We start from the raw sequence: 17,138 nt of genomic DNA, 5'->3' as shown, positions 1-17,138 counted from the left end.
ACAATGATAAGCTTCCTGTTAACAGGTTAGATATTGAAAAGCATGGTTCTGTCTCCCACTTTAGTTTTCCCTTCTCATCATACTCCTACAGTTTGGTATACTGTCAGCAGCAATGACTGCTCTGCGATACATGTAGGCAACTGGAAACCTGAGCAAAGGGGATCAGAGTTCCAAGGTGTTTGGGCCCACGGCTGTGTAAAAGGGCACAAGTGAATGTATACGCAATCAACAAGTGAAGGATGGAACCAACCTTAATTAATAAAGGGAAAGAATTTACTGTGACAATTAGGTACACAAGTGAGCCCTGAGCCTTGGCAAGAACAAGGTGCAAGCCCCAGTGGCAGCACATACAGGGTTCCCTAAAACTTTCTGTAACTAGCTAGATGGTACTGCAATAAAAATTACAAAAAAGTCACTCAAATTTACATATATATGCATTGAGTATCTCCAAAAGGATACATAAGAAATTAGTTTCATCAGCTACCTCCAAGAAGGGTAGCTGGGAGACTTTTCACTGTATCCATACAAAAAGCAATAAATAAAATTTAAAATTTTACAATCAAAATTAACGGAAAAAACAACTGTTCATAGATATGATAAAAAGTGATTTCAGATCTTTGCATAAACTACTATATTAAGCTTCAGTTTCCCACCTGTAAAATAAGGATTAAGGGACAGCAGAATGGTTTTCAAACTGTGCTCAAGGGCTGCCTTGAGGGGTGGATGCCCTCTGGGTACCCAGATAAAAAGGGTTTCCTTTATTTCTTCTCTCTACAATGTTTGCTTTCAAGATATTCAGACTCAGCTTTTAATATCCACTTCACCATTACTAGCTGTTTGATCCCAAGAAAGTTAACATAACCCCTGAGTCTGTTTTTAAGTGGTAAAATTGGAACAGATACCATCTACTTTGAAGGATCATTGTGAGCATTAAGAAAGACCAACGTCTGAATGGCACAATGTCTGAGCACATAGTAGACTTTCAATAAATGGTAGCTATAATAGTTAATTATTAACCACTTCAAGGGTTGGTGCAAAGCTAAATGTTGATGACGTAGCTCAGAAACATATTCTTAAATGTTTTCTGGATTCCTATAATCTCCCTCTTTATCACTTTCCTGTTATGTCTATCTTATTTCCCTAACTACATCAAAAGTTCTAAGGGCAAGTCTTACTTTTTCTGTGTACCTTTCAGAAACCTTAACACATTGTGAACTTAATGTCTGCCAACTGGGCCTCACTTGTTCCCCGGAAAACATCTGCAATTTAGACAAAAAATTTATTAGAACTAATCAAAAGCCTGGTGTGCATACTATCACCTCTATTCTACCACTTCTAATTATGTAGAAAGAAAAGAGAATAGGATATTGAGGAAAAAAATTTGCAGCCTAGTTTTCATGTCACAGATCCATATACTGACATCTTAACTATTCTATATTACAGATTAAGGCCCTTCTTCCATTATTCCTTGAAAATCAATTAACTGTTACAAACATGTTATAGCAGAAGTTACCCAAATTTAATCAAAAGAGCCCAAAGAAACAACGTCATGTGTTCTGTACTTTTACGGGCATTATAAAGACAGACGTAGAGTTTCTTGCAATAAGGATAATTTTTATGCTCTCAAATAACTTGCTAGATAAAATAATTTTTTTAAAACATAACACAGACCTGAGTCAAAGCAATTTCACCATTTTAAGTAGACAAAACATTTCCAAACTCTTGACTTTTTTCCATGCAAAAACCTATTTTAGTGTCTAAAGTATCAAACTGTTTCTTTCAGGGCTTTTGTGAAGGGAAAATAATAACCATTAAAATTATACTCACAGGATTGTACTGAAGAGCAGAGACGTAAGCTTGTACTGCCCCTTCCATGTCGCCTGCTGCTACCAAAGCGGCTGCCAGGTTAATATAACCATCGATGAAATCTGGTTTGAGACGCAATGCATGCCGGTAATGCTCAATTGCTTCCTGCAACTGCCCTCTTTCCTTGTACACATTCCCCAAATTCGAATAGGCTTCTGCCAGAAGAGGGTTCTGTTTAATTGCCAGAGTACTAAAGTGGGCAGATCTGGAAAAGGGGAAAAGTATTCATGCATGGGTATGCATGTTACAGAAAGAAGGTATGGCCCATACGCAACTCAAACAGTTTCTGAAGATCCTGTGTATTGCTCATTATATAATAATACATTATCTTTTAACTAGCACATAGTAGGAAAAATTTTGGAAATCAAAGTTTTTCAGAAGTGGAGGAATTCCAGATTTCAAATTGGAACACTCTTTTTTCTTATGAGATAAAATTCTTAACTAGAGTCTCATTACCAAACTCCCTCATTGTAAACCATGATCGTTAAGATCAAGAATAAAAATGCTATGTGCGTGAGTCTCATTTTCCATTTCTTGAAAAGATTCAATGACGCACACCTTTAAATATCTAAATAAGCCAAAATGACAATTTATTAAAAGGATAAGAACACAGATTCTTCCCTTTTGATTAATTCAACTGATTAGCTAAAAGTAGCACATCATAATGACTTGATGGCATCTGCAACTTGAACCACATACGCACCTCCTACCACAGCATATACACCTTCATCTCTGAGCATTTCTGTCCCTCAAGCTGACACATCTTACAAAGGTAAAAGTGGATGCTCAGATGTATACTAAGAATAATTACCTGAATAGAGTTTTAAAAAAGCAGCAGACGTAGGTGGAAAGAACTAGAAAAGGTCCCTAGTCATACTGATAATATAACCACCACCACAAAAGGAGGGAGGAAAAACTGGCAGCTGGGCATGTCACAAGTGGGCAAGAGAGCAGATGTGCGTTGGTGGCTCCAGGTGAAACCCAGTACTGGAAAAATTTCAAGTTCAAATATTTAAGTATCATTTTTCAAGCTTAGCACCCAGAGGCAGCAATCACCAGCATCACCCCCACATCTCCTACCTGTCCAGCCTTCGACACTGGAAGTGTATAGATGAAAGTAATAAAAGTACACCAGTATTGTCTGGCTCTTGTCTCCAGAGCTGCATGCAGTGTCTCTCAGCTGCCTCAAAATCTCCTGCCTGATATTCTCGATGTGCCAACTCTGCTAACCCTTGGAAGGAAAGCATACGTTTCGTTGGTTCTGGAGAATCATCAAAACATTTGAGGGAAGGGGGGGGGGGAAACAAAAAGTTAGAAATGCAAACAAAAAAATGTAAAAATATGGTATATTAAACTTAAAGATGAAAATGCTTGAAACTATGTAAAGCACTAGAGTGTTCTGCACGTTACTGATACCCCCAAGTTAATATCAAGTGCAGAATTAGCATTTTTAGAATTCGCCCATTAACTTTCTTTCCCAGACCAGACAGAAATATTTACTTCCAAAGGAGATTACATAATGACAAAAAATACTTCGTATTTTTAAGTTACAAATCAGAAGTAGCATCTAAAGAGTCACGAAACATTATTCCTCATACCTTAGTCAACACAGAAAAACAAAATATAAAACATGTGATTTGCAAGGTCACATAGATTTAATAATGTCAGAATAACCTACTGGGAAACTTAATACTTTGTCCCATGTTCTAGGTTGGATCTGTGGGGGGTGGAGTACTGGTAACAATCTCTCTCTTAACCTGGGTTGGGGGCACCAGATGCGTAGTGAACTCAATTATATTGTTGCTTTTGTATATTTCACAACTTAATTTTTTAATTACTTTAAGGGCAACACTAGAAACAAGCATACGGAAAAAAAAACTAAAAGTCAAGGTGCTATTTTTAAAACAGCTGATAAACAAGATGAATTCATCTGTCAAGAGCCAAAATATTTAAAGGGATCATCAAACATTTTAAATAAAGACCCAAGATTACATTGCTCCTCTACCATCCCAAACTCACACTGAGACCAAATTAGCTAAATCCCACCCACGCTGGTTTAACACTAGCATTTTCCAAAGACCTCGGATACTGACTGAAGGATTAAGACACTGCAAACAACCCTGTGTAAACCAAGCAGTTACCTACAACTGCAATGATTTTTTAAAAGAATGGGAAAACACTAAAATATAAAACCATTCGATAAAGCACAACAGAATAACAAATGAAAGCACTTTGCTGTGTGTAAGTGACTTCGTTCAGATATATAAAGATAAAGGGTATACATCTAAAGCCCAGAGAGGGAAAACAACAACAAGCTACCTAAGTATCAATTGTAGATACTTACTTAATAATACATTACTGGGAATTTGACCACACCACTTTAACTAGATAGCGTGGGAAACATCGTACAAATTACTTAAATTCTACCAAGGTCAGAGTGACAAGCTCAAATTTGAGCCTAGACCCCCAATCATTAGAGCTGGTGAGTGAACTGTATTCACGGGAACGCAAAGTAAATTTCCTAACAGAATGCACAGCTAGCTGACCACTAACATAAGAGCAGAGAGACCTGCATCCAACTCTGGGGGCGGTTATATCTCTGAGAAAAACTAGAAAAGCACATTTTAGACAAGCCTCTAGAACTTCCTAGCTCCTTATTTTAAGACATTATTAACTTTTCAAGGCCGCCTGCTATTTTAACGCTCGAAATGACAACTTCCTCAAATAAAATAACACGTAGAAAAGGGCAAGCTAGTACAGGAGAATCTAGGACAGAATCTTAAATCTTTAAAAATCCCTGAGAGGGAGGGGAACACTGACTAATAACTAATCCCACTACCTACAATCATGGATAAGACAATTGAAGATTCACTTCTTAGTGCGCAATGTTCAAAAACAATAAAATCCTTGACACATCTCAACTGAGAAATCAACAAAAAAATAACCTCGTGGGAAACCTTAGAACCGCAGCCCAATCCCCCCCTCCCTCCCGCCCCAAATAGCCTCAATATGGAAAGGCAGCTGAAGGACACTCCTATAATTTGGTTGTTTCCTTATTTTTAGTACCAAATACTCTCGACTAATTGTCTAAAAGGGCAACCGCCTTGTACTTGTGCAGCTACACTCCAGTTGCTTTACAAACTCTTCAAGCAGGGATGAAAACTTAAAAAAAAATACACCCCCTATGAATAAAGAGATACCGGGCTAAAGAATGGGGATGGAAGACCCAGAGGCGGCGGCGGAGGAATACAGGGAGAAAGTAACACAAAGCGAGAAACTGGCGGGCAGGATGGTCAACGCCAAAGCCCCAACACCAGGGTGGTTTCTCCCCAAGGGTAGGAAGTGGACCGCAGGGCTGGCAACCTCGCGAAGGAAAGGGTGTGGCTCCCTGCGGGAGGGGAGGGAGGAGGACTGGGTGGGAAATCCAGGCTGGGGGCAGCGGGTGGAATTGAGCGATGGCAAAAGGAACCCCTGGAAATTTCCAATCGAAACCGGGGCCACTCAACCGAAGACACAGCAGAAAGGCGCTGCCCGGCGGGGTGCTGCTTCCAAATCCTCTCTTGTCGAGGTTACTCGAAGCACACCCAGGAGCTTGTGCTCGTCCTTGGGGTGATACAAAGTGAGGATACGATTACCTCGGAACGGCACCCCCGCCCTCGATTGACAGAGGACCACCAAATCGGGCTAAGGGGAGCAGGGTGGAGGGGGACGTGGAGGGGGAAGAGGAGGGGGCGGTGAGCTGAATTAGGAGAGAATACGGCGGCGAAGGCAAGTGAAAGGCAGCGAGAAGGGCAGGGATTCCAATGCACTCCATTCCGAGACATCCTAAGCGCGCACGTGTGGAAGAAGCGTCCCGAGAGAGTAGAAGGCTAGAAAATGCATAGGATTACAAAGCAAGAAAGGAAGCAAAAAACAAGCAAGCGAGAGGAAATGTTTAAGGAACGGACGACAGCAGAAACCCCGATCGGATGCCGGTAGACGACGAAAAGCTCAGCGATGCCACTGATGTAATGGGGATGGCTAGAGGGAAGGGAGTGATGAGAGGCAGAGGACGGCGCGAGACCCCAAGGGGGCGTCTGCCAAGGTAGAACAGACACCGGTACCTGTGCTGTCGGCCACGTTGCCCACGGAAGACGCCATCTGGAGCTTCTGGAGGGAGTGCGAAAAGGGGGTAATCGAGTCCCGCTGCCGCCACTACTGGCAAGAATGTTTCTAGAGGTAGCAAATACAAGGGCAGCAGCCGTACCACTGCTTTGGGAGGCTTAAGCGGCGGCAACAGTTACATACACTGAACCTTAGGAACTCTGGTCGGCTATCTCTCTCTCACGGTCTTGAAATGGCGGCGACGGCTCCTCGGCCGAGACAACACGGACCGGAACTACTTTCTGTTACAATCAAGTACCAGCGCGGAAGTAGCGCGGTAACCACTTACGTCAAAATGACTATAATCAAAGTCACTCTTTCCTATGTAGCCTTCCGCACAGGGCCCATTGCGACAAACACGATTTGTGTCGAGAGCGCATGCGAGCAACCCTGTCAACCCGACTCGCGGCTAGGGCACTGTCTGGGGCAGGACCGTCCAAGTTTTCTACTAGCGAAGCGGAAGGTGAAAAAGAAACATACACATGATGGCTACATTTTTGCCAGAGTGGTAAAGTATATAGTCTACTACCTAGCCAAGAACGTAGATTTTAATAGAAATGCCAAAGGCATCTACAAAAGTTTCATCAACTTTATTTGTACAAAAAAGGATAGTTACAAGGTTGATGAATCAATTCTGAGCAAGTAAATTTAAATGGTTATATTTCAAAGGCCGGGGTTCAAAACGATGGCGGAGAGGGTTCCAATTAGAACACATCTTAATTCTGATTCCAGCCATTGATTTAAGCACTTTGATGAAAAAGATTGAGAGTTTCACAGGACCAAGTGAACCCAAGTATCTCAGATTTGGGCCATATGGCCCGAAATTTCCAAATCCTTTTGGTGTTCAGGATAGTTTTGCCCACAGTATTATGGCAAATGCTTCATAACTCGGGGACATGCTGAGAGTTTGCACTCCAAAGGCAGCAGCCATAAAAATGTTAAAGACGATTCATATTCGTCAAAATCCATGACCCTTCTGAGTTGTGACTTCATTTCCACCACGTAGCTCTGCAGAACGTTACAATCGGTGATATCATTTAACTCAAGGCAGCTCAACAATGATAAGTGGATTAATTTGCCATCTACCTAAACCACACGTCGAGATTGAAGCTAAGTTGCCTCCACTTATTGAACAAATCACAATCGGTGATATCATTTAACTCAAGGCAGCTCAACAATGATAAGTGGATTAATTTGCCATCTACCTAAACCACACGTCGAGATTGAAGCTAAGTTGCCTCCACTTATTGAACAAATCAGTACTTTATGATCCTCCTGCAGTTTCAAGTCCACTGTTCAGACATTTTGTCACATTGGTATTAATTTATATCTCATCTCTTGTTCCAGGAAGGATTTAAGGTAGCTTGCCACATCAGCAAGAAATTATAAACCAATGGAGGCAACAAGTTGTGTCTCTCGGAGCCTTCTTTTTTCCAAAAGAAATAAAAAAGTCCTTGATCTAAGAAAACAAGTCGGTGAATTTCTTCAAAATGTTTCTACTACCTAGCCAACTGACTACACACACACACACCCTTAAGTCCTCAAATTTTGCTTCAATTTCTTTGAGACAGTTCACATACTGTTAATTATGGATATGGGCACAGAGGAAATTTGTAATATTGATCATTTCTTCTATCACATCCATAATTACGAGTCAGATGCAGTGAAAAAGACAAAGTTCACTACACAAACTCTCCTGGAAACTGGGCACCAACCTCTTCTCTTAATTTGATTTAACTGGTAAAACCTTTTTCTCCCCCCTCCCCCCCCAACCCCGGCAGAAGTGCTCCATCTGTGGTGAATAAAATCAGCTTTTCAACTTTTAGAACGGACTTCTCAGATTCCACTGGCAGATGTTTAGGCCTTACTGATTAGTGGGTGCTAGCTAATTAAGTAAAACTCTTCTTCTTGTTAAATGCCAGATTACCTTCCCAGCCAGGCAGGCTATTTGGCCCATCCATACTTGTGGTCTAAGTTTCCTTATCCTGAGAGGAGTCAAAGGACGCTGCTGTGGAAAGCTGGGTGGTGGGGCTCACAGTGATTCAATAAGGAAAAACTCCTGTTGGAGTCTCAAGAACCCCCTCCAGGTACCTTCCAGCAGTAGCACCTGGAGGGTTTAGTTGGAAGGACTTATCAGATAAACGCATCTTCTTTGGCCAATCAAGTAACATTTACTAGAGTGCAAGGCACTGTGGGAGACACAAAAATCAGCAAGACAAGATCTTTGCCCTCAAGGAAATTGAAGCCCAGTTACGTAGACACAAAAAGCCAGTAGAGCATAAAACAGAAGAGTATTATTAAGGTGATAAAATACATCACTGTCTATAAATATCTGAGGGGGGAACAGTCACTTCAGGCTGGAGGAGGGTGACCAAGAAGGCCTGACCTGGGCATTGATGGGGGTGCTTTTGTGTGTTCTCTTTCACACTGATTTCTGTTTGTTTTTCTCCCTTTTATGGGCAGCAATTCTAAATTCAGAATCACCTAAAATAAACCAGGCGCTTCTTCCACCGCAATCCCAAACTTTGACACCGTAATAATACCGCTAATGGTGTATTCGTTTTCTGTTACTGTCTCGCAAATTGCCCACCAATTTTAGCGGCTTGAAACAACGCACACTTCAGAGCAGTCGCGCCAGCGCTCGGCGAGGGAGCCGGAGACACGCTCTGGCCGCCGCCGCCGCCGCCGCCGCGCAGTTGCCGCTGGAAAATGGCTCCAAAGGTTCAATGAAGCTGGAAAAATACATAGATGTAGCGCCGCAGGCTCTCCAGATGTTTGGGGATAATATTCCAGAGAGAGATCGACCCCCACCCCCCGGAGTAGCTAACCATTCATAACGAAGAAAATTCGTTTTAAAACCTTCCGGAAATCTTTGAGCTCGAATAAAAGTAAAGAAACTGATTTCATGGTAGCACAGCAACCATCACTAGCCAGTGAGTTTGGAAAAAATGATTCCTTATTTGGTAGCTGCTATGGTAAAGACATGGCCAGCTGTGATATCAACAGGGAAGATGAAAAAGGTAGAACAAAATAGATCAAAGACTGAAAGCCTAATGGGTACATTAAAAAGGCGGCTTTCTGCAGAACAAAAGCAGAAAAGCAAGGGGAGCACACCCTCTGGGAGCTCTGCCAGATGAGGATACGTTTTCCTCTCCTCAGCACCAATAGTCTTTAAAGATGCGAGAGCTCAAAAGACCAATAAGGTCCACTTTCCTCGTCAATCATCACTATAGTCCTACCCCTTAGTCTCTTGACCTACAAACTCTGAGGAGCGGTGTATCAAAATGGAGGAAGTGAGATTCAAAGCCCTGTTTCTTTCTTCCAATCCAAATCCAACACGGAAGGATGTCTGAAAAGATTTTCACAGTCTTCAGCCTGAAACTGTGTGCCGAGAACAAAATAATTCATTAAAGAGTTCAGGGGCTTCCCTGGTGGCGCAGTGGTTGAGAATCTGCCTGCCAATGCAGGGCACACGGGTTCGAGCCCTGGTCTGGGAAGATCCCACATGCCGCAGAGCAACTGGGCCCGTGAGCCACAATTACTGAGCCTGCGCGTCTGGAGCCCGTGCTCCGCAACAAGAGAGGCCGCGATAGTGAGAGGCCCGCGCACCGTGATGAAGAGTGGCCCCTGCTTGCCACAACTAGAGAAAGCCCTCGCACAGAAACGAAGACCCAACACAGCCATAAATAAATAAATAAATAAATTTTTTTTAAAAAAGAGTTCAGAATCTCAGAATGGAGATTTGCGTCTTCACCACAATGAACACGTGCCTGTAGTTATTGGACTTACCCGTCAAGACTGCGTTTGGTATTCTGTGCCTAGAAATGAGGGGGATGTATGCTTTGGAAGGATCGCCTATTGTCTGGACAGTTTTCCCATGGAAGTTTCTGCAGTTCCTTCTCAAGCGGGAGAGAACTCTTTCTCCAAAAATAAAAACGAGGGCCTAGTCATTGCCCCAGAGATCTTTGTGGACAAGTCTGTGTATGGCTTGTTCATTGGCACCTCAGGTGTCACACTGCAAAGCCCAAGAGTGAGTCATGATGATGTCCCTCCACACTCACCATTGCCACCTCCAATGCAGAAAAATCAAATCCAAAGTTACGTCGGTGGACTTACCAGCACAGATGTCCATGCATCTGAAAGTATACGTGCTATCATTTGAATTTTGATCCTGACTCTGCTCCTGTGGTTGCAAGAGTTTCTTTCTTTTTTTTAATTTATTCATTTTTAAAATTGATTTATTTTTGGCTGCATTGGGTCTTCATTGCTGCGTGCAGGCTTTCTCTAGTTGCGGCGAGTGGGGGCTACTCTTTGTTGTGGTGCACGGGCTTCTCATTGCGGTGGCTTCTCTTGTTGTGGAGCACCGGCTCTAGGCACACGAGCCTCAGCAGTTGTGGCTCACGGGTCAGTAGTTGTGGCTCGTGGGCTCTAGCTCTAGAGCGCAGGCTCAGTAGTTGTGGCACACGGGCTTAGTTGCTCCGTGGCATGTGGGATCTTCCTGGACCAGGGCTCAAACCCATGTCCCCTGCATTGGCAGGCAGATTCTCAGCCACTGCGCCACTAGGGAAGCCCAAGAGTTTGTGACTCAGTGGAAAGTAGTAGTCTTATAGTTGTGACAAGCTTTGCAGAGAAGCTGAGAAAACTTGTGAAATAAGGATAGTGCTGGGGACAAATCACATGCTGGGAGACAGAAGGAAATCTAGCAAATGTGCCAGATGGTTCTTTTCTTGCTCCGGCTAGTTCTGATGACTGTTATCTTTTAAGCTCCAGCTTTCGCTTCCATGGTAAACACTTCACACTAGAATTGAGCACTCAAATGTTAGGTTTTGCTTTTCTGAACAACCAGATGTGGATGGACAATTTGCTGATCTAATTAAACATTCAACCAGGGACTCTGAAAATGGAGCTTTTTGTTATTCAAGGTCTCGGTTGCCTGGATATGCAATTTACCCTGTCAGACTGACCAAACAAGTATCACGATTCCTGCAGGTGCTATTTTGTTATATGTCAGTATATCAGAATAGACTTATTTCAAAAACTGCCTTTGCCAAACAAAATGAAGAATTATTGACAGGAGAAGCACTACTGAAAGATTAGGAGAACCCTGCATCATGCACTTTGGGTTCCAGAAAAAGAGATTGAAATATAATTTACAAACTTTCATTACTATCAAAATCTTTTGCTGCAATAACTGTTAAAGATTTAGGTGAAAAGAGTAATCAATTTGTCTAGGGGTGGGGCAGTATTGCCAACGTGTCTTGAGTTTATTTTTGGTTCTTTAAAAAGGAAAGTCTTGAGGTTTGAGAAGTGTGAATTGTCTTCCATTGTATGCAAAATAATCACAATGTAAATTATCAAATTCTCCTTAATGTGCCTCCCCCCAAGTCCTTTGCTGCTATCCATTGTGATTTTTAGACATTAAGAACACATTTCACATGTATGCAACCCAAAGTAAAGTTGAATGAAACTTTTAGAATAAAAATGGTGGTCTCTTTAAATGGCCTATTTTCAAAAGATAGTGTTGAAGAAACATACCCATGTGATAAAATGCAGAATTTATATATACACTAAAAATGATTTTTAATCTCATACTGTAGAAAGATTTAGAATTATGAATTGACCTAGCTTGGGTAATAGAATGCAGATCTGCAGTATATCTTTTACCACATTCTTTTCTAAATTATTTTTAAGGTTGTGCTAATTTTTTGGTTATGAAAAGTTGAATTTTTCTGTTGCCTTCATTTTCATCTAGTGGTTTGTATATTTTGTAAAAATGGCCTTAGAGGCCAGACACTATAAAACTCTTAGAGGAAAACATAGGCAGAACACTCTATGACATAAATCACAGCAAGATCCTTTTTGACCCACCTCCTAGAGAAATGGAAATAAAAAACAGAAATAAACAAATGGGACCTAATGAAACTTAAAAACTTTTGCACACCAAAGGAAGCCATAAATAAGACGAAAAGACAACCCTCAGAATGGGAGATAATATTTGCAAATGAAGCAACTGACAAAGGATCAATCTCCAAAATTTACAAGCAGCTCATGCAGCTCAGTATCAAAAAAACAAACAACCCAATCCAAAAATGGGCAGAAGACCTAAACAGACATTTCTCCAAAGAAGATATACAGATTGCCAACAAACACATGAAAGAATGCTCAACATCACTAACCATTAGAGAAAGGCAAATCAAAACTACAATGAGGTATCACCTCACACCAGTCAGAATGGCCATCATCAAAAAATCTACAAACAATAAATGCTGGAGAGGGTGTGCAGAAAAGGGAACCCTCTTGCACTGTTGGTGGGAATGTAAATTGATACAGCCACTATGGAGAACAGTATGGAGGTTCCTTAAAAAACTAAAAATAGAACTACCATATGACCCAGCAATCCCACTACTGGGCATATACCCTGAGAAAACCATAATTCAAAAAGGGTCATGTACCACAATGTTCACTGCAGCTCTATGTACAATAGCCAGGACATGGAAGCAACCTAAGTGTCCATCGACAGATGAATGGATAAAGAAGATGTGGCACATATATACAATGGAATATTACCCAGCCATAAAAAGAAACGAAATTGAGTTATTTGTCGTGAGGTGGATGGACCTAGAGTCTGTCATACAGAGTGAAGTAAGTCAGAAAGAGAAAAACAAATACCGTATGCTAACACATATATATGGGATCTAAAAAAAAAAAAAGGTTCTGAAGAACCTAGGGGCAGGACAGGAATAAAGACGCAGACCGTAGAGAATGGACTTGAGGACACAGGGAGGGGGAAGGGTAAGCTGTGACAAAGAGAGAGAGTGGCATGGACATATATACACTACCAAATGCAAAATAGATAGCTAGTGGGAAGCAGCCCCATAGCACAGGGGGAGGTCAGCTCGGTGCTTTGTGACCACCTAGCGGGGTGGGATAGGGAGGGTAGGAGGGACACGCAAGAGGGAGGGAATATGGGGATATATGTATACGTATAGCTGATTCACTTTGTTATACAGCAGAAACTAAAACACCATTGTAAAGCAATTATACTCTAATAAAGATGTTAAAAGAAAATGGCCTTACATTAAAAAATCTTGAAGAAATGTAGCCCACCAATTTAGAAATTGTTGCCTTTTCTGCCTTTAAACTCTGATACAAATTGGCATAATATATAAAGACCTATGGAACTAGAACTATTATTAAAGAAATATTACATGAACTTAGATTCCTATGATAGCAATTTTCTGCATCTATACTTTCCTCTGGCAAACGCTTTACCTCAGTTTCTTCAGTTTAGTCACATTTTCTTGGGTAGAACTTGACTGTACCACTAATTTGCATAAATGGATTGGCGGATTCTCTTGCAACATTCAAATTTACATTAGGTTTTGAGTTGACTTAGATAAAAAGAAAACATTGTTTTGCAGTTGGATTTATATTTTTCTTTAATGTAGTCACTAGTAAAATGTGCTAGATTTGACCCCTGCCCCCACCAAAGACTCTAGCTGGAAAAAAATGTGGAAATTGTGAAGCATTATGTGAGAAAAATATTAAACCATATCAGATATATGGAAGTCTTATTGCCTACCATAGGTACTGCCATTTTTTAAAGTTTTTTATTTGTTTATTTTAAATTTAGCTAAGTCTTGAGTAATTTGGAATCATTAGTTAAGCATTTTATGTCTGATTCAGTAGTCATGGGGGTGGTTATCCCTAATATTTTTTAGTTATTTTGAAATGCAGAGTGTTTATTCATTGCACAATGCTGTAATGTAGTGCTTTGGGATTGTCCTGACCAGAAGATGTTTCCAGTTACACAAGAAAACTCTTTCTATCTAAGATGAAACCTGTAATTCGAGGTGTTTCTTCCTTTGTCACTTAGTTTTCCCTACCCTCATTTAAACACAAGGGGAAAAGTCCTAAGTAAGTCAAACTTAATGGCTTTGTCATTCAAACGTAACTGTATCCCCACTTTTTTCTCTATTTGTTTTTTAGGGTCAGAATTGAGATATTACCAAGAAAAGGCACAAAGCCACGATATCATGGCACTATTTCTTTTGACTTAAAGGGGAAAAAGTACTGAATTCTGGCCGATGTTGATCGTACCTTATTGTGGAGACTCCTCTCATTTTCTGGTATGTTTTCACCTAATAAGAAGATGGAGAATATGGAGAATATTGTAATAATATCATTTGTGTTCACTATAAGCTATTTGGATTTAGAATTATTACAGAGTTTTAAGCTTGTTATCAAATTAATGTAATACATTTAAACTACTCTTGCAAAGTTATTTATTTTTAAACAATTTAAAATATATCTAGGGTGAGTTAAAAGTCTTGTGCATCTATATTAGATGGCAGGTATTGTTAGAGAGCCACTGTATATTAATAATAACTGTTGAAATGACTTTTCCATGTTTCTAAAAGCATTTACAAGTGCTTTGTGTGAAACCATGGTGCACAGAGATCTTTGGACTGCCCTGAAACCTATTTTATCACGTGTGCGTAGCTTGTTCCCCACGTTTTCCTCATGTGATACTATGTGTGTAAGATCTAACTATTCAGTGTCAAGTTCAGATTATTCTGATTTTCATCTAAATGTTTTAAAACTTAAAAAAATTTTCACACAGTGAGCTTTTATTTTTAATTTTTTAATTTTTATTTATTTTTTAAATAAATTTATTTATTTATTATATTTGGCTGCATTGGGTCTTCGTTGCTGCGCACGGGCTTTCTCTAGTTGCGGCAAGCGGGGGCTACTCTTTGTTGTGGTGCGCGGGCTTCTCATTGCGGTGGCTTCTCTTGTTGTGGAGCATGGACTCTAGGCATGCAGGCTTCAGTAGTTGCAGCATGCGGGCTCAGTAGTTGTGGCTCGAGGGCTCTAGAGTGCAGGCTCAGTAGTTGTGGTGCACGGGCTTAGTTGCTCCGCAGCATGTGGGATCTTCCCGGACCAGGGCTGGAACCTGTGTCCCCTGCATTGGCAGGCAGATTCTTAACCACTGTGCCACCAGGGAAGCCCTATTTTTATTTTATTTTACTATTTTTTATTGAGGTATAGTTGATGTACAATATTATATAGGGTTTCAGGTGTACAATATAGTGATTCACAATTTTTAAAAGTTACATTCCATTTATAGTTATTATAAAATATTGGCTATATTCTCTTGCTGTACGATATATCCTTGTAGCTTATTTATTTTATACATAGTACTCTGTATCTCTTAATCCCCTACCTGTATCTTGCCTCTCCCCTGTCCCTCTCCCCAGTAGTAACCACTAGTTTGTTCTCTATATCTGTGAGTCTGTTTCTGTTTTGTTATGTTCATTTATTTGTTTTATTTTTAAGATCCCACATATAAATGATAACATGCAGTATTTGTCTTTCTATCTCTGACTTATTTCACTAAGCATAATAGCCTCCAGGTCCATCCATGTTGTCGCAAACGGCAAAATTTCATTCTTTTTTTATGGCTGGGTAGTATTCCATTGTATATCTATATACCACATCTTCTTTATCCATTCCTCTGTAGATGGACACTTAGGTTGCTTCCATATCTTGGCAATTGTAAATAGTGCTGCTATGAACATTGGGTGCACGTATCTTTTCGAATTAGTGTTTTCATTGTCCTCGGATATCTACCCAGGATTGGAATTGCTGGATCATATAGTAGTTCTATTTTTAGTTTTTTTGAGAAACCTCCATACTATTTTCCACAGTGGCTTCACCAATTTACATTCCCACCAACAGTGTAACATTCTCTTTTCTCCACATCCTTGCCAACATTTATTTGTGTTCTTTTTGATGACAGCCATCCTGACAGGTGTGAGGTGATATCTCATTGTGGTTTTAATTTGCATTTCCCTGATGATTAACGATGTTGAGTGTCTTTTCATGTGCCTGTTAGCCATCCGTTTGTCTTCTTTGGAAAAATGTCTATTCAGGTCTTCTGCCCATTTTTTAAATGGTTTGTTTGTTTAAATGTTTAAAAATTTTATTTTGTGTCATTTTAGAGGGCAAATGTTAATACTGTTCTATTCAGAAAGACAATTTTAATGTGCCTTTGTGTAGCCATATTATAAAATACCTTAAAGAAATATGCCCTGTTATAATGCAGTCTGAAATTAAGTTCTGATTGTATATCAATAAAAATAAAAGTATTTGCCAAAAAATTAATTAAATGTATAAACAGAAATAAGGAGGTATTGCAATATTTTCTACTTTTGTATATAAAGAGAGCCATTAGACATAGGTAGCACAACCTAATGTGAAAGGTTAATTTTATATGATACTCAAAGAGTCTAGTTAAAAATGGAAGGTAGGGAATTCCCTGGAGGTCCAGTGGTTGGGACACTGTGCTCTCACTGCCGAGGGCCCAGATTCAATCCCTGGTTGGGGAACTAAGATCCCACAAGCTGTGCAGGGCGCAGCCAAGAAAAAAAATGGAAGGGGAAAAAGAGAGATAAAACTTTAACCCCTAGTTTGGCCTAAATAATTTTGATCATATTTTTGGATTCTATTAAATGGTAACTTAAATGACATTTGGGAAAACCTGTACTTGCTTTTTAAAATATGTGCTTCTAAAAATCTGAGCTCAAGGCAAAAAAAGGAAAACAGGAAAGCTGTGTCCACTTGCCATACTAAATGGATCAAAGTGGTTTTTGTCAAATGTTTCATCACAAAACGTGATGAAGGCCAGAGCTATTGTCAGGCTTATTAGGACTCTACTATGAATTTTTACAAATAATAAGAAAGCTATAGAAAGAATTTGGAAATTTTCTGTGTGTCCCTGATTCTGTCTCTCAATCTAAGAAAAACTGTTCTCTTTCTACTTGGAGCCATAATCTGAAAATGTGGAAGGTCAAAATATCTATTGCAGGAGATGATCATAGAACTAAAAAATAGGTTTTAAGGAAACCAGCTACACAGGGCAACCACCTTGCTCTTAAAGAAAACCATGTGCCAAAAGCCGCGCAGCCAAACAAACAAAAAAACAGTATACATTATAATTTGAGCCAGCATTCAAAACTGGATAAAGAGATAAAAGTTACTAAAATCTTAAATAGGTTATGTGCAATGTCTCTGCTAAAGCTGTAAGTCTAAACATTTTGTTTAAAATGCCTTCAGAAATTGCGATT

At 40.2% G+C, this 17,138-nt stretch overlaps 1 protein-coding gene and 1 pseudogene across 4 annotated transcripts in view; one reads left to right on the top strand and one right to left on the bottom strand.

The window, feature by feature from the left end:
- Positions 1-6,247, bottom strand: part of OGT (O-linked N-acetylglucosamine (GlcNAc) transferase) — a 37,164-nt gene extending 30,917 nt beyond the window's left edge. For 3 of the 4 annotated variants that reach the window (XM_059911663.1, XM_059911665.1, XM_059911666.1), the window contains exons 1-3: positions 5,970-6,247; positions 2,947-3,127; positions 1,828-2,071 (exon numbers count right to left, since the gene is read on the bottom strand). In XM_059911663.1, the coding sequence (XP_059767646.1) occupies positions 1,828-2,071; positions 2,947-3,127; positions 5,970-6,006 (462 nt within the window). In that variant the 5' untranslated portion in view covers positions 6,007-6,247. The remainder of the gene's footprint in view (positions 1-1,827; positions 2,072-2,946; positions 3,128-5,969) is intronic. The other variant, XM_059911664.1, reaches the window with a different exon arrangement.
- On the top strand, positions 6,203-11,098 carry LOC132357085 (suppressor of cytokine signaling 6-like; annotated as a pseudogene).
- The last annotated feature ends 6,040 nt before the right edge of the window (positions 11,099-17,138 follow it).

This window comes from Balaenoptera ricei, chromosome X, assembly GCF_028023285.1.
Source record: "Balaenoptera ricei isolate mBalRic1 chromosome X, mBalRic1.hap2, whole genome shotgun sequence".
Taxonomy (NCBI): Eukaryota; Metazoa; Chordata; class Mammalia; order Artiodactyla; family Balaenopteridae; genus Balaenoptera; species Balaenoptera ricei.
The sequence above is the reverse complement of the archived record's forward strand: the minus strand, read 5'-3'. Positions and strand labels throughout refer to the sequence as shown.